Source organism: Crotalus tigris, unplaced genomic scaffold, assembly GCF_016545835.1.
Source record: "Crotalus tigris isolate CLP2741 ecotype Arizona unplaced genomic scaffold, ASM1654583v1 scf7180000018124.1459596, whole genome shotgun sequence".
In the NCBI taxonomy this organism is placed as follows: Eukaryota; Metazoa; Chordata; class Lepidosauria; order Squamata; family Viperidae; genus Crotalus; species Crotalus tigris.
The window spans coordinates 338,535-361,015 of NW_024096836.1; the positions used below are offsets into that span (position 1 = coordinate 338,535).

At 39.6% G+C, this 22,481-nt stretch overlaps 1 protein-coding gene across 1 annotated transcript; it reads right to left on the reverse strand.

Annotated features, from left to right (window-relative positions):
* Positions 1–574: 574 nt before the first annotated feature.
* EIF4EBP2 (eukaryotic translation initiation factor 4E binding protein 2) lies at positions 575–22,255 on the reverse strand. The gene is made up of 3 exons (XM_039348171.1): positions 21,796–22,255; positions 11,080–11,256; positions 575–8,687 (listed from the first exon to the last, which is right to left on the reverse strand). The coding sequence occupies exons 1-3, from the start codon at positions 21,932–21,934 to the stop codon at positions 8,656–8,658; spliced, it is 348 nt and encodes a 115-aa protein (XP_039204105.1). The 5' UTR covers positions 21,935–22,255; the 3' UTR covers positions 575–8,655.
* Positions 22,256–22,481: the final 226 nt, after the last annotated feature.

A 22,481-nucleotide genomic window follows, 5' to 3' on the forward strand; every position in this document is an offset into this window, starting at 1 on the left:
TAGGACTTTTGGCGGGCTCAGCAGGGCAGAGACAGCCTGGACAATTCCTATTGGCTTTTGAAAGCCAATAGAATTAGACTCTATTCAAGAGAGTCTATTCTATTGGCTTTCAAAAGCCAATAGAATAAAAGGGAGTGGCACAACTAAGGAAAAGGGGGAAAAAATGGCAGACTGCGTTATTTGGCGACCCCCGTGAAATGGTCGTTCGACCCCAAATGGGGTCCCGACCCACAGATTGAGAACCACTGGTTTAGTGATTGTTATAACAGCACTGAAAAAAGTGACTTATGACCATTTCACACTTACGACCATTGCAATGGGGCAAGTCAATGGGGAAGCCAGATTCACTTAACAACTGTGGAAAAATGGGCTTAAACTCACTAACAGCAGTCTCACTTAGTAGCAGAACTTTTGGGTTCGATCGTGATTTTAAGTCGAGGACAGCCTGTACTGCATGAAAGGAAGGAGCATCGTGTTATTTCGAGAACAGCAAGAAAAAAAAGAAAATTTCCCTAAGGTCCCACATTCCCATATTGCCACAATAATGGGAAAAACACACACAAAGGCATTTTGGTTTGATATAATCAAGGTCTTTATTGATCTCACTGTAACAGCAACCATTGGCGAGAGTGTTTTCCTGAACACCTGTTTCAATAAAAATCAGATAAGTACAGAAGTACCCAAGGATTTTTCAGACAACCATTGATGGTAAAAACAAGAATCCTGGGGTTCAGTTAAACATGGATGATAGCCAAAAAAAAAAAAAAAAAAAAAGGAACAGGGGAAGATACTAGTTTTTAAAATATATTAAGAACATTCAGTAACTTTTTTGGCAGCAGCCTCTACTCTTACTTCAGCGCTAACAAATAAGATAGAAAACAAGCTGCCATGTAATGTCTGAAGGAGAACTTCACCCACTTAAGGCAAAGAAAGGCACACTGGTTTGCCATCCTCATGCAGTGAATTAGGCAACAGAAGGAAGATGGAGGGGGAGCAAGGTAGTTTTGTGTTCCTCAGATAAACAGGGATGAAGGTGCCGATTGATTTTCCCACATCTTGTTTGATTTACAACCATTTTATAAACAACTGGTCCTTATAACATGGATTTCCACATTAGATGAATTATTGTTGATGCTTGTAAAGTCAAGTGTATGAAACATCATCAGCTAAGCCAGATAATATCTCATAATCAACCTAAAGCATTTTCCCTAATGTTATTTTTTCTAAAAGTAATTTACACACACAAACATATATCTATATATATATTGGGATGTATATATTCACCCATATGCATATATATTATTTTTGCATTCATCCTCTCTCCACAGTAGAATTCTCTTTCATGTTCCAAGAGTTACCTAGTTTTGCAGGTGATCAGCAAACGCAAATCTTCCAACCTGCCACATCCCAGTGAAATTGCAGGGTGAGAGTCAACGTGTTCACACAATCTATCACCATGCAACATCTGCATTAGAATTTATTGTTACCTGTTCTTTGAACTCTAATTCCTTAGCCACAAGTGGAAACAATAGCCTTCAGAGAGACATGCCTATCAAAACGTCCTTCATGGACTCCTCACCACTGTGAAAATTAACTGAAAGATTACACTGAAAGACAAATGCAGGGATAAATCTCACTTTTACATCCATCCGCAAAATCTATTTGGTGAGATAAGATTAGGAGAAAAATGGGACGGGAGACAAGACTGAAATGGTGTTTGGTACTAAGTTCAGAACTAATACAGAAAGCTTTAACACAGTCCTTAGGTCTACTGAGAACTCAATGCAACAAAACTTAACTGCCCAATTAATGAAATATCAAGGAGAGACCCATGAATGGTGGGAAAGCACCAGTTGAGTTGCAAATATACAGATGGGAACCATAAGGGTGGTGAAGAGCAGACAATTGAGGGGGACATGGACTAAATACTAGAGATCTAGGACAGTGTTTCTCAACCTTGACAATTTTAAGGCATGTGGACTTCAACTCCCAGAATTCCAGCCAGCAATGTTGAAGTCCACATGCCTTAAAATTGTCAAGGTTGAGAAACACTGATCTAGGACAAAGTTTGATGTGGAAATCAGCATTCCAGGTGCTTCTTCCATGATGAAGATAGCTGCAAGCAGGTCACTAACTTGCAAAATATCTATCTATTCAGTCTCTCAGCCACAACTATCAAGATTCACCTAGAGCAGGGGTCTTCAAACCTAACTTTTAACACTTGTAGACTTCAACTCCCAGAATTGAGGGCTGCCTGAGGAATTCTAGGAGTTGAAGTCCACAAGTCTTAGAGTTGGCAATTTTGAAGACTCCTGACCTAGAGCCAGGCCAAAACCAATCACTCAGGCAGACAAGTACAGAGAATTAAAAGAATGTTTGTTTTTTTCAGACAAGTAGTCTCACACAAATTATCTACACAAGCATGCTTTTTCTTAGAGGTAAAGGGTCTTGTTATTGTTCAATACCTAGTCAAAAATCCTTGCCCATCTTCTAGTAGATCCCGATTCATTTTTTGCTCAGCCTTATTACAGAAAAAAAAATGTAGCCTCCTGGCTGAAAGACTGGAACACCAGTAAACAAATGCCAGAGACGGTGGCAGAATTGTGAGCTCTTAAGTTGGGCCCTAAAAATCCTCATTGATGCATTGAGCACATTATCTTTGGTGAAAGCAAGGGCAACTTACCATGGATCTGTTCCAAATGGCATCTCGGGAGTCAAAATAGATAATATTTTAGCCATAACACTGGAGATTTTCCAAGGCCCCTATAAACATCCTTTATTAGTTCTCTGTACAAAAGTTCTTGTAACAGACATTCCTGACAGTAATGATGAGCCATAGCAAGTGTTTAAAATATTTTAAATCTACTGTTCCTACTATACCTAAAATATTTCAGTCCAACTGTCTATCCTCCATTCTTTTTTTTTTGAAAACCAGCAAATAACCAGGATATCAAAAGCAGTCTAGACCATGATTTGTCAACCTCAGCAACTTTTAGATGGATGGACCTAAACTCCTCAAATTTCCTAGCCAGCATCAAACATTGGTCTAAACAATTGAACTGCAAAAGGTTTTTTTTTTTAAATCAACATACCAATTCGGAATGCTGTAGCTAACAGGATGGAAGATCAGAATTCTGATTTATTTTTTTTGCCACAAAGAACAGTTATGTGGAATTAATTGCATTGTTAAGCACAATAATAAAGAAATAAAACATCAATCAAATATTCAATGGTTTCACATAATCTGAGGGGATGGAAATAAATAAAAACTGAACCCCTTGCTTGATTTTCTTGCCAAGCAAGTCTAGACTTTGGAAACCGAATTAGCAAAGGACTGCAAACAACCTATTACAATTCAGTCTTGTGTTATTTTCTACCATATGTATGTGCTGCATTTACTCATTCTTCAGCATATGTGAGTTGCTACATTTTTGCACAAGTGTTCAACCCAATGCATGGAATCCCAGTACTTCCAGTAAAATGTTTTTAAATATGTACTTAGTACGAGGCTGACTTGTGGTTCAGTGGATGTGGTTCACCATTACTACACATTATCTAGATGGATCCTTGCTGTTTTGTTTTGTTTTTTAAATAAGATACTGATGTAAATAGTTTTTCTGGTCATTCAGGCTTTCAGATTACTATCTGGAAAGTTGAGAGGCTCCAGCATAGACAAGCTGCTCCAACTTATCATTATTAGTTTTTCATAAAGAAAATATGACATCTTAAGATGTCTATCTCCTAGTACAAAACTTCTGCCACTGATTGCCGAAATCCTTTTGTGCAAATGTCACATAAAATCCTTCCACCTGCAAAAGCTATTTGCAAAGCTCAACTTCCTTAAGACTAGACATCCTTATTTGATCTTTCAACTAGCACATGCACAACTACTGGTAGAATATGGCTAGTTTTGCCAAAGGTCAAGTTCTATGTTTCTCAACCTTGGCAATTAGAAGATATGTGGATTTCAATTCCCAGAATTTCCCAGCCAGATAACACTGGTCAAGATAGCAGTTGCGACTGAAGTCTCATCCCTTTTTTTCACGTGCTGCATTGTACAAGATCTTAAAAAGGAGCTTCTATCACAATCACCTTCCACTTTTTCTATTCCAGGGGTAGGCAACCTTGGCTCTTTTATGACTCGTGGACTTCAACTCCCAGAATTTCAACCAGTTTCTTCTACTATAGTACTATACTAGGGGTAGGTAACCTTGGCTCTTTTATGACTGGTGGACTTCAATTCCCAGAATTCCTGAGCCAGTCCACGAGTTATAAAAGAGCCAAGGTTGCCTACCCCTCCTCTATTCCCTCAGAGATATCCCTCTATTTGTCTGCTGGCCTAATCCTACATAAATCCAAAAGACAGACTCAATAAATGAATTTTAATTAATAATTTTCATTCCGTTGATTACATCTGTATAGTATTTTGATATGAAGTCTTAAGAAAATGGCAGAAAAAATAAAGGAAAGCATGTTCTACACCAGATATAAATCTACTCCTTTTAGTTAGCAAAAAAATGAATTGACTAAAGCCTGCAGCCTTACTTACCTCAGATGTTTGCCATGGATTCACTTAGCTCACAATAGTGCTTAAAATGTATACCTACTCCAAAGTTTCTTTCAAAAAAAAAAAAAAAGATCATATATAGCACTGGAGGCCTCTCTTTAGAAGAGATACAACACTAATTTACTGATAACGGAGATTGTGGTTCTGAATTTGAAGGACCGCAAAACAGGGTAGCAATTATTTCTATTCTTTCAGCTACTGGATGGAAATTTTTCAAGTAATAAAATTCTGCTACAAACATTTTAAGTGCCTAGCATTATTACGTCTTAGTCTTCTCTTCAAGTTTGGCTGCGTTAAAAGGAGACTGAGAACTATACTGTGCTAGGGGGATAAACTCTGCAGAAGAAAGCAAAAAAGGATTTCTCTAATAGCTTTCTCTTCTTCTATTATAAAATGCAGCTTTATTCATAGACAAGGATAGGAGGTACAATCCAGAAGGCACGGGAGAGAAAATTGCCACGACTGAACCAATTTTCTAAGTTTTAGGGAAATGGAATGTTATTTGTTTCTTATTGACACTCATTATTTTCTCAGAACTATCTGCAAGGTATGAGTGTACTGGCTCAATTTTATAAATTGGGGAAAACTGCAGCAAAGATCAGAAGAGTTTATCCAAATACATGAGGAATCCTATAGTACAAGAGAAATCTCTTCACTCAGACTACAGATCAATCCTTCCCTCTGGAACACTCCTTTCTTCAGCTATGTTTATATAGAACAGACTTCAGATGAATCAGTTTTTTACGAGCAGCATCCGATTTGTGAAAATCTCATGGAATTCTCTGATAAAGAAGTATTTTTTTAATTGTGAAAAAAGTGTCCTATTAATGGCATTTTACTAGTTAAACCATTAGAAGGGAAAAAGTAACATACTAAAGTTAACTCCCAAGTTTCAAATATCTTCAAAAATACTACAATGAGAACAAGACCTGTTAGGAGCCCCTAAAACTCTGTTCTTACCCTCTCCTTCCCTCCCTGGAATTAGCTGAACTGGGATTGTGATTTAAAACTTCAGTTTTGCCTAGATCTGCCAAGTAAAGATGTATCTCTCCTCTCCCATCAACTGAACTGCCAATGAAGTGAGGTTCCAGGCAGAAACACTGGAACTGTCTGTGTTGATTTATGACTGAACACGCAGTCTCCTCTGCCCAAATCCAGACGCTTATGCTGCACTTCAAGGGATTCTTCCCTTCATGAGCCACAGCTTAGTCACAGCACTGTCACCACTTTAGAAGCAACAATATTTCCCCAGAGACATTACAAATTATTCCTGAGACATCAACAGTTACAAAGCAATTTTGCTTCTGTATTATTCACATTTTACAGTAGGCGAAACAAAATAAAATCCTGTCTTTCTTACATGCCTCCAAAGCTACCACAAAGGCAGAGGGGAAGCAAAAGCCCATATCCTACATTTTAAATCATGACACCCCCCCTCCTTTTAAAATCCAGTCAATTATGATAAGTTGCCAATTTATAAAGAGAATTAAGAGCCAAAGTCAATTCCCAGATTTGAAAATACAGGTGAGTTCAAGAACTGACCTGAAATCCATTATGTCATTTTATAGGCCAAAATCCAATAGGACGAGCATATTCTCAGATATTCTTCTAGAAGTGAAGCCTACATTAAAAACAAGTATAGTTGCCACATTCCCTGAGGCTGTATCACTTCCACTCCCAATTATGCCTGAATAATAAAATCCATGTGCAAAATTGCCACATCAGTGTGATCTCCCCACTAGGGAAACTAGCACAATTCAGTCATTCTATTTTTGAGGTAGCACATGAATCACTCTTGGAAGACTTCCTAAAGGAATCAGAGGCAACACTCATCAAATATTTTAGAGAAGCAAGAATCTTAGAACAGCAGAATTTCTAACCCCCATCAGCCTGAGATAGCAAGACCAATAGACAGAGATAATGGGAGTTGCAGTCTAATGACATCTGGATGGGTCATGGTAGCTTATCCTTGCCTCAGAGGCTTCATTTTCAAAATAAAATTACAGAGGAAAGCCTGACTGAAGACAGGGACAAGCATCCAGAAATTTCAGTGTGAGTGTGCTATTTTTTTTAAAAAAAATTCTAGTTCATGTGTGTGAGGTCACAGCAAGCATTGTCTTAAGCAGCATTCCCTCTTCTAAAAGAAGGAAATATATCTTTCGTTGTTATCACTGTAGTTTTTGTTCAGTCTGGGTCGTAAAATAATTAACTTTTGGGAAAAACTCTGCTTTCCATCTATGGTGACATACTTTTAAATCAAGCAAAGAGGTTTTTATTATTCCATTAGCCTAGGCCAGGGGTCTCCAAACTTGCCAACTTTTAAAGATTTGTGGACTTCAACTCTCAGAATTCATTATTGTCTGAGGAATTCTGGGACATGAAGTCTTAAAGTTGCCAAGTTTGGAGATCCCTGGGCTAGACAATAAAACAATCTAACATGGCAGCATTCTCATGGTGCCAAGTATCAAGGGGCCCTGCAGCCATTGCATGGATTCATCCACGGGCTGTGTTAAAATGATCCACCAATTTTCCCTTTCGCAGTAACTGGTTTCTTCACAAAGAGACCTCAATTGCCAATGAATACCTACAAAGAGAGATCCTATTTGCTCTCTGCAACAATTCCAGGCAAACAGCACAAGTTCACTTATGCCAGAACTAATCAAGTTAGGAGTTGGGTCACCAGTATGTGGGAAATGGCGAATATATCCAAATAAAGAGAATGAAGTGAGATCACCAGCAACTCTTCCTCCATAGTGACAGTGAATCTGCAATAGGCTCCAAGGTGTCTGATTTAATAATGTATGAATTCAAGAAATGTGCAGAGGATAGTAACCAAGAAACAAATAGATCTTGTTCGAAAAATGCAGTGAAATCTTTCTGATCAGTCACCATTTCAAATTCATTTGAAGTCACACATCATGAAATCAGCACTTAACATCTTAATAATTGATTCTTTAAGGTTCCCTGGTCCATACAAGACTTTTTCACAATTTTCATTTTTTGTTGTGTTTCTCTTAGTTAAGCGTAACCAGGTTGCTTTATTTAATTCTTTTGGAACAAAAATGCACTTGCAAAGAACCCACCAGATGTTACTGAACAGCAAAAATTAAAGAATGTAGACAAATAGTACAGAACAGTGTCTCTCAACCTTAGCAACTTTATAAGCTGTGTTGACCAGCTCCCAGAATTCTGGGAGTTGAACTCCTCACAGCTTAAAATTGCCAAGTTTGAGAAACACTGGTTCAGAAATCAATCAAGCAAAATACTCCCCAATTAGGAAAAGATCTGGTTCGCTTTTAACACTGGTGGGTTTAAATGAGGAAATCGGAGAGAAACTTTTTTTTTTCGGGTGGGGGGGGAAATGATATTGGGACGAAATACAAAGTGAAATGAATGCATAATGAAGTGATGGTTCTAAATTATTTATCTTTTTTTAAAAAAAAAAAATTTCAGGGGAAGCAGAAAAAACTCCAATACTCTTTTAGGAAAATCTCATAGCAGCTTCCCACATGAAAGGGTATACTAACTAAAAAAGAAAAGTTGAGTAACAGGATTTAGAAAGAGAGTGCATTCTGCACGTCAAAGGAGATATAACATAGAAATCAAGTTAATAAATTGACATCAATTTAACAGCAGTTAAGGGAAAGGAGAACAATGGCAGTGTCATGTCACTTCAAACATATATCCACCCTTTCCATGCCCCTTGTGTGTTTTGCAATAAATATCCAATTGTTGATAGAAGTTAAATTCTCGCATGTGCATGTTTTGAAAAGTTGTCTCTAAAGTGCGAGAAGCCAAGGGACACTCCTTAGCCATATAAATTTATCATGGGCTCCAAGTCAGTTATAGGGAGTGAGTAAGGCAAGCAGAGGAGTAGGGGATGGGTAGGAAGCATGGTATGGTTAATGGAAATCAAGGAGAGTCCTCTTATCCTTTGGCACTTCAAAAGTTGAAGTGAAAATTCTGTGGAAACAGCAGCTTCTACTTCTTCTTCTTTCATCCTTCGAGTTATTGATCCTGATGGTCAAAATCAGATGTACGCAGGTGATCAGGAATTGCTGTTTCTCCATGGTTACCCTCAGGGAAAATCAGATGTCCATCTCAAACTGAGCATCATCACCTGATTGAAAGACAAGAGCACATGCAAATCAATGGAAAATTTTTAAGGGGAGAAACTTTACAGACATGTTTTTTAAGTCTCCTAAGAGGACAGTGAATTCTTACTTTCAATAACCTGACACATGTAAGTGGCCAAAGTTAACAGTTAGAACAGGCAAAACCACTAGAAAATGCAGATGGAATATACCATACCATTTTAACTGAGCTAGAAGGTGGCTTAAACCAACCACTGGCTTAAAATAGTACCTCACAAAGAATCTGCCTGGCATTTTTGGCGAGATATACCTACACTCAAGTTTGTATTTTGCTTATTCTTGATCTGTTTAATTTAAATGCTTCTTTATAGGAGGAAAATCGACCCTTACATCCAGTATCTTTGCTTCCTTCTGCTGCCTGAGGATGTAACCAAAAAAGAAAGTATGTTTTGATCTAAAAAAATAAAACAAAAACCCAACACATTTCAGAAGTTCTTCTGAAATATTTTAGATCTGCCATGGTTAAGGGAAAATAAAACTCAGAACTTTTTGGTTGTTCCGGTTAAAAAAAGAAGAGAGAGCACTATTGAGTGATTTAATGAGAAAGGACTATCCTGGTGGGCATCTTTCCCTCTTTCCATTCCTTCTCCACTTGTTTTCTGCTGCAATGATTTTATATTTCATCAGCTCTCCTATCCACTGACCTTTCTAGTTCCTTCCCTTCAGTTGATGGTGCTGAAGTGTGATCACTTCACAGCACACAATTACCCAGGGGTAAGATGGGCAGCCAATAAATTTAATTGATAATAATAAAATAAAATAATGGTTCATGACAACAGTACAAGGAGCTAGCTTTCCTCATTTGTTTAGTTTCATAGGCAATCTATATTCCCAAGAAACTCCACCATCCTTCATTTTTTTCCTGACCATCTTCTGCTGCATTATGGAATCACTATGGTTGGTCCATGTCCAAAATAAAACTGCCCCATTTCATACTGTATATGGGCCAATATATCCAAAAGACATTCTACTTTGGGCATGGAGCACCCAAAGCCATATGACCTGAGCATGGTACAGTTCATGCATGGAATGTTTTGGGCATTTCTTACCTCCAGCATTTTTAGTGTAAATTCAAGTTTTAGCTTGTGTTTTACATCTGGCCTTCCCTTCCTTACTTCTAAACTGTTTGCTATTGCTTTGCCATACACCAGTCTTCGACTAAAATAAATTTTGAACTTGAAATACAAGAAGATGGTTTTGTTTTGAGACCAACTACATAAAAGAAAAAATGTGTAGATTGTTATTAGCATCTTATCTAATTTTTTTGTCCAATTCCTATTTACCAATAAAGGAAAATATTTGTAGTTCAGGGTTGAAATGAGGGGTCCTTGGGACTCTCTGAGCTTCCTTTGTTTTCTTGCAGACATTTCATTACCCAAATTGTAACACCGTCAGTGGTAGATGATGTTACCTAGTTTAGGTAATGAAATGTCTGCAAGAAAACATACAAGCTCAGAGAGCACCAAGGACCCCTCAATTCCTATTTAGCCTAGAAATACAACGGATTTACAGCTAGTTCCTCTAATGGATCAAGTCCATCTCAGCAAATGATTTGACCAAAATTGTATGGCAAAATTGTTTGTACTTTACCTCAACTTGAACTGCTTTATACCATTTTGAAAAAGTAAATATCTTTCAATAATTCATAGCTATTGAATTGCTAAGGCACAGAAGGCAAAAGGCCAATAATTCAACATTCAGTTCCTACCACATACAATTGTTGCAACAGTTTGCTGTTTTCTACAAGCAGAAGCTCTCTAAACGCATTAAAGGGGGGAAAAAACTGCAGACAGGAAATAAATTACTTGATCCCAAGGTAAAACTCATGTTTGAACAAAATCACAGTGCAGGAAATAGAATAGCTCTGTATCACTTCCCATTCTGGCTACAAAGAACAAGGAGATCAGTAGTACTGCATGTCCCCCCCCCCCCGCGAAAAATCTCTTTGTTACCAGAATTTCCATTCCAATACAGTTAAGTGAGTTGCGCCCTGTTTTACAACCTTTTTGCCACAGTTGTTAAGAGAATAACTGCAATTGTTAAGTGAATCACGTGGCCACTAAGCAAATCCAGTTTCCCCCACTGACTCTGCTTGTTAAAAATCAACTAGGAAAGTAACACATGATGATCACATGATGGGACGCTGCAACTGTTGTAAATACATGCTGGTTGCCAAGCACCTGAATTTGGGGCAGTAAGTACTTTTTTCAGTGCTGTTGTAATCTTGGATGGCCACTAAAAGAATGGTTGTGAGTCAAGGACTACCTGTAGCAGAGACATGGATTGGTACTGTCAGTTGCAAGTAAGTATTTGGCATGCGTGCAGATATTGCTTCTGCTACAATACAGATGTTCTTACCAATTATAGGCTTCCCATCATGATTGTTCAGATTATTTACTTCCACTTTGGAATCTTCTGTCACAGAACCAGGACTGGTAACTCCTGGGATATTGGGAAGGTGGCAAGGAGGGGTTTGAGCCATGGGAGAATTGCGCCGATCTAACAGAAACTTGCGGTCGTAAATGATTCTGGTACCTAGAGAGGTGGAAAAAGAACAAAGTAACTGGTATGATCAGATCCACTATGCTGAGACCGTGTTAGTCTATGGCAGCAAAGGAAATCAGGAGTTTATGGAGACCTTGGTGCTCTCTGAGCTTGGTTGTTTGCTTGCTGACATTACATTATCCATCAAGGACTCCTTAGTTCAACCCTGAACTACATATACTGCCTTCCATTAAAATCAGAAGTTTGGCAGCACTTTTTCTGATTAACACTTTTTTTTACTAAAATTTTATTTAACAATTTTTTAGGCAGATAAATCATAAATATTTGTGGCCTAACTCCTCTGAGGTATAATTGTTTTGCTCAACAAGCCCCTTATTTATAAAGAAAGGTTGCAGCTCTAAACAAATATTACATTCCACTGAATGCACTTTAGTTTATATCCAAGTAAGAAAGCAAAAGAGCCAGTTTTGGTCTAGTAATTAAAGTGCTAGACTAATAGAATGCAAGTCAAGTTTTAGTCCTGCCATTGGCACGGAAGCCAAGTGGATGACTTTGGGCCGCTCATGCTCTTTCAACCCTCGGGAAAAGGCAGTGACAAATCTTTTTAGAAGTTGTCTAGAAAACTGCACGGATTGTCCATGCAGTCACTAGGAGTCAAGATGGACTCAAAGCCACCAATTAAAGTATGTTTAGTATAAAACCTAAAACTTAAATGAAGTTTAGAAGCTTCCCCCTTTTGCAACAAGGATGACTCTTGATTTCTCCACCCTACCCCCTATATCCTAATCTTCTCCAAGCAGGTGCCTTCCAGGTTTGGTTGCACTCACCAGGTTAGGGAAGGCTACATTACCCTGAAAACAAAATAAAGTATCTTCAAGAAAATGAAATCTGCATGTTTCTGTTTATTCCAAAATTAACAATACAAGCTACTGAGCAAGAGTCAAATCTGAACCATCAATAGTTAACACACGAGGCTTTGCTAATTCAGCTACAAGCCCCAACACTGAAGCCTTTTCATACATTGACACAGAAATCTCTAATGAGTCAAAAAAAAAATGAAGAAAATGAATCATGGTTTGCCATTTAATAGAAAAACTTCACCTCTACTTGGAAAACAGTGGTACAAGATGGAGCGATTTCATATTGGCCTCTTAGGTGGCAGAATTATTCAGACCAGAATGCCAGTACTTGGTTTAATTATTGGCTTGATAGCCCTTATTTCTTGAAGATATATTTAAAGTGATACATCCTAGGAAAACCACCCCAGAGCTGTTCAAATCACATTTTTATTTGAATTCTCTTTCCTTGCTAAGCAGGATAATCGTTCCTTTCTTGGTTCTTAACGCAGTGGTTCCCAACCTTTTCTATACCCCGCACCCCTAGAACGCTTCTGATATATTCTCGCACCCCTTACAAAAGTTTGAAATAACAGCAATGAATTATGCATGTACATTATAATTTTGAAAACCCAAGTTTTTGCACCCCCTGGAATATCATCTCACAACCCCTGGTTGGGAACCCGTCTTAATGCTTGCCTTGTCTTCTGTTGGAGCTTTTCTTTGCTCATGTTTTTTTTCTCTCTCTTCATTGGCTGAGAGACCCTCAAAGCTTGGCAATCTTTCTTATGCCCATAAGCGGCCTCACCCTCCCATATTCCTTGGTTGAGTCTCCCTGACCTATCTATGAAACATTCAGTGCCATGGCTTTGCCTACAAATTACTGTTGAAGGATGCAAAACATGATGGCCGGGGGAGTTGTGTTTGAGAGCCTCACTGGAGATAATAGGGACTTTAACATTACAGGTAGTCCCTGACTTACAACCACAACTGAGCCCAAAATTTCTGTTGCTAAACGAGACATTTATTAAAGAGAGTTTGCCCCATTTTATGACCTTTCTTGCCACAATTGTTAAGCGAATTGCTGTAGTGGTTACATTGGTAACACAGTTGTTAAGTGAATGTGGCTTCCCCATTGACTTTGCTCTTCAGAAGATAGCAAAAGGTGATCACGTGATCTTGGGAGACTACAACCGTCATAAATACGTGCTGGTTACCAAGCATTTGAATTTTGATCACAGGACCATGGGGATGCTGTAATGGTTGCAAGTGTGAAACTGGTCATAATTTTTTTTCAGTGTTGTTGTAACTTCAAACAGCCACTAAATGAACTGTTGTTAAGTCAAGGACTACCTGTACCTCACTGAAGAGAGTCACATGGTTTTACAGCCAAGAATGGTTTTCTTTTATTGATGGAAATACGTCTCTGGGAAGGCTCCTCTTTCATAATCTCTGTGCAAGCTTCCAGATGGCGTCTAACATACATCTGTGGAAAACTGGAAGCAGGTTTAGTCAGGCCTTTGATCTCAGCCAGCAGGGCACATTTTCATCCAGTATCAACACACTGGCACTCACCAGATGTTTTAGATCAGGGGTCTTCAAACTTGGCAACTTTTAGACTTGTGGACTTCAACTGAGGAATTCTGGGAGTTGAAGTTCACAAGTCTTAAAAGTTGCCAAGTTTGAAAACCCGTTTTAGACTCATACCATGGCAGAATGGTAAGCAATTACAGAAAATGTAGTTGAAAGTGTCTAGATATTACCAAACTGTGTACTCCTTTTCTAAGCTGAGTCTTGAGAGTACAAGCAGAAAATAGACCTACTGCTGCATCTTTACCTACTTAATTAAATGCTTTGAGTCTATATGGAATCGATTTCTCAGAAATGATTGGCATTAATTGGTCTACACTATTATCGATTATCAAAGGGCTTAAATGCACTATTCCTTTCTGGTTCATATTGAAAATAAATCACAAATCTCATTTCTTTCCACACAAGAAGCTCTTCTCAATAGCATCACCAAAATTTTAATATTAAGACAACAGCAACACTGCTTGGCTTTAATCAAATTAAAGGTAAACTAAATTACCTTTTACAGATGGCAAAATATTAATTCTAAGAAAAGGAACCTCTAAAAATCTTTACAAATAAAGTAAATGGACATGGAAGAGGCTGATCCTCAACGGATCCTACTGCATATCTAAGAGCTTCCACTTCCCATTTTCATCACATTGCTCAAATCTGTTTGCAAATTTTTGCCCATTTCTTTGCAACTGCACATTTTGGCCTCCATTTTCTTTATATAGCTAAGTCAAAGGAACTGGTTCATATTTGTGATGGTCATGTGATCACCTTTTGTGATCCTCTTATAAGCAAAGTCAATGGGGAAGCCAATTTCACTTAACAACTGTGTTGCTAACTTTATCATTGCACTGATTCACCTAAGAACTGTGGCAAGAAAGTTCGTAAAATGGGGCAAAATTCACTTAGCAACAGAAAATTTGGGCTCAATTGTGGTTGTAAGTCGAGGACTACCTGTCCTAGATTTTGCTGTAACTAAATGCCCTTTGTGGCTTGGGCCAAGGATAGCTATGAAACAGATTTCTCCCTTGTGTTCCATCATACCCTATGTCAACTGAGTATGACATCAATTCAGCACCATCTGTGCATTCCTAGGACACATAAATAACACAGGAATTGAACCTCCCAAGCTTGTAAACAGCCTGTCACCCAATCAACTCCAAGAATCACTGCCACTTCTGTTTGTTCCTCTTTTTTCTAGGAACAAAAATGTGGAATGGTCAGTGTTAAATAAAGCAAAGGCAAGAAAAATATTGAAATATGTCAATTGGCATTTTTTCAGTCCCATTTGCAACAATAAACATCGTATCAAACTCTAAAATGGAGAAAGCCACTGAACACTGATGTTTCAGCTTAAAATTGGAGCCACAGGAGTCTCCTAGAAGCCATCACCTGAGCCCCCATGGTTGTTATTTTAGAGAAAAATAGGAGGCAGAGTTATTATGTACATCTCCTTCCGCTCCAGAAATTAAAGGATGTAAAAGACATAATTTTATGCTTATAATATATTCAAGCCTTTTTCTTTTACATTCCAATTTTATCTTAAAACTCAGCTATAAAATAAATACACACGGTTCTACAAAGCTGAAGCTACTGTGATATCATGATTAGAGTACTGGACTGGCATCAAGAACACATGAGTTCTAGTTCGCCCTTACCCTTGGATCCTTCTGGATGATTATGAAACATTGAATTAGGTTCACTTCCTGTTAACCTCAGTGACCTAACTATGGATTTTTGGGCAAATATTGTGTGTATTTTGCCACTGACTTAGAACTTCACAGTTTTACCTATAGCTCTGGAATTTCCTTGAGCTCTGCCACCCAAGTACAATCTCATTTAGCTTCTAAGCCCAGACATAAATCAGCCAGATGTTTTTTTTGTTGGAGGCCATAAACATGCTTGAATAGCATTCCACTTTACAGTGCTTTGTTGCAGGATCTTTTTACTATTACTGCAAAACATTTAATAAGACCACTTCTCTGGATAAAACTTTAGAGATAGTAGTATGTTTTAAATGAGTTTAGGTTAGAATTTAATAGACTGACATTTTTTAACCATATTGAATATGATGAGAATTTCTGAGTCAAGACTAGATATAGAACATGTGTGCTTTTATTCAAAGGGACGTCTGCAAGAAAACAAGCAAGCTCGGAGAGCACTAAGGAACACTCAAAGGTACAATCCCTGGGTTTGAATCCCTCATTTGTATCTCTCAATTTTAGATTTGTTCACTCTGTCTCTCTTTATATCTGTATCTTTATGTGGCTAATTACTAGGAAAGAGAGAGTTGACTTGAGAGAGTTCTGAAGCAAAGCAAAATAGTAGACATTGGCTTCCTTATCCTTTCAGCAAAGCTTTTGTGGGGGACAACTGGATAAAATATCCCCAAAAAGCAATGGGTTGCTGTCACTCAACATTTTTTTTTTACTTACTAAGTGAGTGCATAGTTATTTAATTAGTTAAGTTTATATTCTATTGCTTCACTTTTGATTCCTTAGTTTTGGGGTGTTATTTCTGGAAATGACTCAAAGCAACCCAACTTTTTTTGGGGGGAGCATGCTGTGCTCTTTTGTTCATAAGCACAGTGATATCTGCAGCAATCAATGATGACCTCAGAATCACAGTACGAGCAGCTCCTCACGTAAACCCCACCCTTACATACTTGCACCATGACATCTGAGGCAAGTGAGCAGATTGCATCTGCCTGATCACATCTTCACACACATGCCACTGTTTCCCCATTGGGCTGTCTTTCTGTGGATGCCCATGCAACATTAACTGCACTCACAACTTGAATATCAGAAATGGGATATTACAGATCAAGTGGAAAAGCCCAATTCCACCAATGCAAGTGGCTCAGGATAAATAGCAATTCTAGAATAAATGTGAAGAAATGGCTGGCGAAAAGCAGCATAACCTGTAGTTTATAAAGCAGTGTAGTCTGTTTCTCTGATCAAATATGTCAGTTTACTAATTCCAAGAAATGCTGCATAGGGATCAATATAATACATTCTGTCCAGTTTAGGTCACTTGCCATGAAAATCCTTGCTGAATACTTGCTGTATTCAAAAAACAAAGCCAAGCAAACTTCTCTCTATATTTGACCATAAAACAACTATCAGATTTTGAATTTTGGATAAACTGAGACCCACAATAAAGGAAAAATCATGATACTTCAGTTTACCTCTCACTATTACCGCTCTTTAATTTTCATATGTCTACTTCTGTGCCTGAACATCAAATTCTGGCCCTTGATGTTCACAGGTAGCTTCAACCAAAAGCTCTACTAAGAAATCTCTGAATATTGACTTCCCCTTTCCAAGTGTTATTTTGAAGACACAATAACAACAAAAAAAAAGTGAGCGATAATTATTTCCACTCATCATGAACTGAAGACCAACCAGCAGTATCCTTATAATGTCTGCATTTAAAACAACCATTAACTCATGCAACTGCAGTTGCCTTAAAGCAGAATCCAAAAAGTCCATGGAAAACTTACTTATGTAATCGTGTTTAATTTCAAGTCAGCAGGGAACTCTCTCAAGGAAAGAGTTTTAACTTTGGCCATGAAAACATATTCAGCCAATGGAACTCATCAAAGCCTGGTGAAATATTGCTTTGCAGAGCAAAAGTGATAGTACTCAGAGATGCTCATTACTTTTTCTCTAGGCCCTGGTGTAATTTTTGTTTTGCTGACCTGGGCTGGGTTCCAGCATCCATGGCAAGTAGTGAGGCACACTCAGTGCTTTCAAACGAAACATCACAAAATTAGAGCGAGAAAGGAATGTGTCTAACAAAAGCACTTTTGTAAAAGTGAGGAAAAAGTGTGTTTTGCCTTCCGAAGTTTCTTCTGGCTGCTAGCACTCCTCAACCAACAAGTTGGTGTTCTTCCAAAATCCTTTTTTACACAGATATAGCCACCTTCAGTACTCTTCCATTTCTGATCCTTACTATTTTGATCTAGAATCTGAAACAGGCGGTTAACATTTCTTTGGTTACAACACAGTTCTCTGTTACATATGTACACATATAAATATCCTTCAATGTTTTCAAAATTATTTTCTTTCTTGTTTAACTTATACCCCATCTTTCATGCAGGAGCTTATGGTGGCAATCATAGCACTTCCTCCTATTTTTCCCTACAACAACTCTATGACATAGGCTGGGCTAAGAACTGATGAATGATCCAGAATCATCCAGGGAGCTTCCTGAGGCAAAAGTGGACTAGAATTTGATGCTTTTTCATTATAGGAAATACGTAAGATTTTGTAAGGATGGGATAATTAGATACTACTTTGCCTTGAAAAACCAACCAACCAACCAACCAACCATTTACACTGGTAGATTTAAATTATAAATTATAATTTTTTGCATATTTAAAATAATGGAATGAACAGAATCATAAAATATTAATAAGGAAATTTATATTAATAAAGTGCAGCTTTATAATTTTCTTTGCAATTACTTCCTTAAATATCTGTATTTCCTCTTTTGCCATATTTATGTTTAATGCTGCATTGCTAGGGTTTCCTTGCCTTCACAGAATATATCCTAATTTAGGGGGGAAAAGGAGTTTTCACACTTTTGGATAACCAAAGCTTTCAATGCATCAAGCTTACACTGAATTACTGTATTTATTAGTATAGAGAAATATCAGATTCAGATGCCTGGAAAAAATGCAATAACTAAAACTAAAGAAATGGAATTTCAGCTATGCAAGTTCCAATGACCTTTAACAACCTTCTACTTAAAAACAAGCATATCCTGCAAAAGTTTTAAATTAATAGAGAGTCTGTAAGTTGCTTCATAAAGGAAATGGGATTAATGTCAAGATTATGAACAGAATATCAATTTGACTGTATCAGCCCTGCATTCACATTATCGTTAAAATATATCTGTATTGCAGAGCAGGATATGGTAAAATTAATCTAATTCAAGCATTAGGATTCTTTAAGCCTTGCAGATTCCAGCAGAGTATACTTGATTACCTCTTTCATTGTAATCAATAGGAATCTGAATTTTTAAATTATGGACATGCCTCCACTCTTTTGCATCCCAGGAGCAGCAGCGCGGGGAGGGGGGGGAACTAATGTTTTTCAACTTTGCTTATTGTACTCTACAAGTAGTCCTCAACTTACAACCATCATTGAGCCTTGAAAATATGGTTTTATGTCATGACAATCATAAAGCAGGTCATCATGTCAGCAACCTGATTTTATGACCTTCTGGTGGTAATCATTAAGTGAATCCAATGTTATGGGGAGTAAACACTGGTTTTCAGCAAAAGAATGTTAAATTGCAGTCTCACATGAGATTGCAGAAGGTGCAAATGGCTATAAATTCAGTCTGGTTGCCAAACTCCCAAAATATGGGACGGGTGGCTGTTGGAACGTGTTGTAAATACGTTTTGAGGGAGATCCGTTGTAACTTCAAACTGTTACTAAGTGACCAGTCATAAGTGGAGGGCTACATATATAAGATAGAACACAACATTAAGTGTTGACTGGGTTTGCACAACATTTACATTTGACTTGGATGCTACCAAATCATCCCAGATTCTCAGCTGCTCACAACAAAAACCATATAATGGAGAAAAAAAACCTTTATTGTATCATGCAGCAATCATTTCACAACAGAAAAAAAGAGAAGAGAGAATATAAATATAAATATCAATCCATCAATTTCAAAATGTCTTCTGGATATTAAACCATGACGTGATTTGCTTGTTTGTGGGTTATCAAGTTACTGGAATTTAAAGATTGTGTTTTCTATATCATGGTATGTTTACCATCTAATGTGAATCTCATAATGTATTTAATATTTAATGAATAAATACAACCATAATAGTTAAAATGTTATATTCTGGCAGAAACTGTCAAGTTTCAGTTCTCCTTATCGATTGTTAATGCCAATTATTTTAAACAAGTCTGCTATGTCTAATTTTCCCAACTTGAGTTCCTTCTAGGTGTGTGGATTTCAGCCCTGAATTCTTCAAGCAGAAGTCTAACTTTGACTCACATATCTGCAGACCTATTTTATATCTAATCTTGACTAACTTTGTACCTTTTAATAAAAAGCACCTGTTATCACATGCATCATGATTCACAGTGCTGTGCACTTCCCCATTCAAAGCAAGTTCTGGGTAAAGAAATGACATTCTAGAAAGTATATAAACTTCCAAATTTATACTGCTATCTGGCATGACAGCTATTAACTTGAAATGTAACCTTAATAATTTTGGGCATGCAGAAGGAACCATGTCATTGTCAAATCAGCAAATCTTACTCCCCCCCCCATTACCAATAAGTTTCAATAATTTGAAATATGGAAATATAATTCAAAGTAAACAAAAGGCCAAAGAAGAAGGAACTTGGTACTCATCAACTTTTAAAACAAGTTTACAAAGCAAAATCAGTTTGTTAGCTATCTAAACAGTGGCCACAAAAATAAAATTCAGCTGTTAACTTTGAAGTTTACTAGAACTCAGCAGGATAAAAAAAAAAATACACAGTTGCACATATGAAAATCAAGGCAACCTGTAGGATAGAGGGGAGAAAGAGACTTGTGACATTCCAGAACCAAATGATAAGAGGACAAGTCTAATCACAACACAACCCTTAAGTGGTCTAGTTAATGAAAGCTGGATGTCATATTAATTTTAGCTTTTAAAGTACCATAAGAATGTTTCTTAGAATATATTACTGTCATATATACTTTTTCCTCTGGAATTAATTCATATTAGTTAATCCAGTGTTTTCAGTAGTGGGGGCAAAGTTGGACAAAGCTGTTAAAGCTTCTGAGCAAGTTAATATGTTTAGACCTAAGAAAAAAATTGTCACATATAAGCAGCCAAGTTTCAAACCCAGAGTGGCTTTATGTAACAGAAATAAACAGCGGAGAACAGCCTACATTACATTACCATTTGTAAAGAAAATTCGCTCTACTATTTAGCTACACACGGGCACACATCACCTCCCTTCACTTCTACTGTCTCCAAACCAGCTTGCTCCACGTCTGGGGAACAGGCTAATCATTAGCTGAGGGATCCTGCTTAGCTCTCTATCTCGTGCTCTGGTTCAATGCACGTCCAAGGCATAAAAAGACCACAAATACCAGGCTGGATTCTGAATTAATCCGACTTGGGTGATTCAACCGTACAAACTCCCCGTAAGGTGCATTCACCACGCCTCATCGAAATCCCAGATAATGCAACGGACCCGGTTTTTGGGCAACCAAACCACGAAGGCTTATTATAACAGTAACGCGATTTGGATAAAAGTACAAAAGCGTTCCCACAGGGAAACCAGAAGCACGTGGTGACTCTCGGCTTACATTATTATTACTACTATTACTATTATTATTATATTGAAGTCCCCAAGGGCAGCTGGAAAACAACCTAAGGCACGCCAGCCATTTCCACGCGGGAGCCCGGTTGTTTGGGGCACGGTGGCGCGGAAGGGAAAGCAGGCCTCTCCTCGAGGGAGCTCCCGTTCATCGCCTTCCCTCGCCCGCGGCCACGGTCCCTCCCTCCCGCTCCTCCCTTCTTATTGTGTAACAGCCGCGGCGTCTTGAGGCTCCGGGGCCTTGTTTACAAATACCTCGCCGCCAGCCCCAACCAGAGAGGCGAGGCCTAGGCGACGATCGGGATCCAGCCCGCTTTCCCTCCTACAGACCCGGCTCCCCGAGGCATTGTAGCCGAGGCCTCCCTTCTTCCTGGGCTCAGCCCGCCAGCAGGCCAAACGGGTCCCCCTTGCGGCGGCTACCGCCGCCGGAGGGAAAGGCGTCTTTCCCCGCGAAGCTCCGGCTGGAAGGCAGCGCTCACGAGGCGCAGCAGCAGCCGTCGCATTTCCGGAGGGCAACCTCGGACTCTTCCCCCCCCCCAAGCCCTCCGAGGACGCTTCCGTGGGGGCGCCCTCTTAGGACAGGGGACGAGGATTAGGGGGTCCCCCCGCCACTCCTCCCAGGCGTCCGCACACCCTTTTAGGGCGCCTGAGATCAAGAGCTCCAGCCAGGCCGGCGCACGCCCCCTTCCCGCTCCGGTGGGCCTGCCTGGCGCGCGTCCTTGCCCGGGTCCCCTAACCTCACCCATCCACCCACCCACCCATGGGGAGCGCGAGGCCCTTTTTCTTTTCTTTTTTTTTTTAAATACCTCCGGGCGTGGTGGAGAAGAGGGTCCCCCCGGGCGTGGTGCAATAGTCATGAGGTAGCTGCGAGGAGTCGCTGATGGGCACCGTCCTGGTGGGGATGGCGCGGCTCTGGCTTTGCTGGTGGCCACCGGAGGAGGACATCTCCCGCTCTATTGTCCTGGGTGGGCGAGTGGGTGGGAGGCAGGGAGTCCAGGAGCTGCAGAGGGGAAACTTGGGTGGGGGCGAACGGAAGAAAAAAAAAGGAAGCCGGAGAGCTGGGAGGCAGCGGGGCGCAGGAGGAAGAAGGGGCGGCGGCGGCGACGCTGGTTTCCTTCGGGGACGAGCGGGGCTGGAGGCGACCGCTTCTCCGGCTCCGGGGCACTTTTCTTTCCGTCACCGCCTCCACCGCCACCTTCTCCCTCGGCCTCCGCCAGCAGCAGGAAACGAGGGGCTCGCAAGGCGGAGAAAGGCGGCCCAGGCGGGGCAAGGCCGAGTCAGGAGGCGGGGACGCGGCGGAGACACCCACCCGCCGGCGGGGCACGTGGCCGCCTTCTCTGCTGGGCTAAAGCGGAACGTGTTTGGGTCTGAAGAGCGGGAGCGAGAGGCCTGCTCGGCTCCGTCTGTCCGGGGTAGCGGTGGCTGCGTTACGGCCGGGGGGTCTAGCAGGGAGGCGGGAATGCTTATGAGCCAGAGCGGGCATTTTGGATAA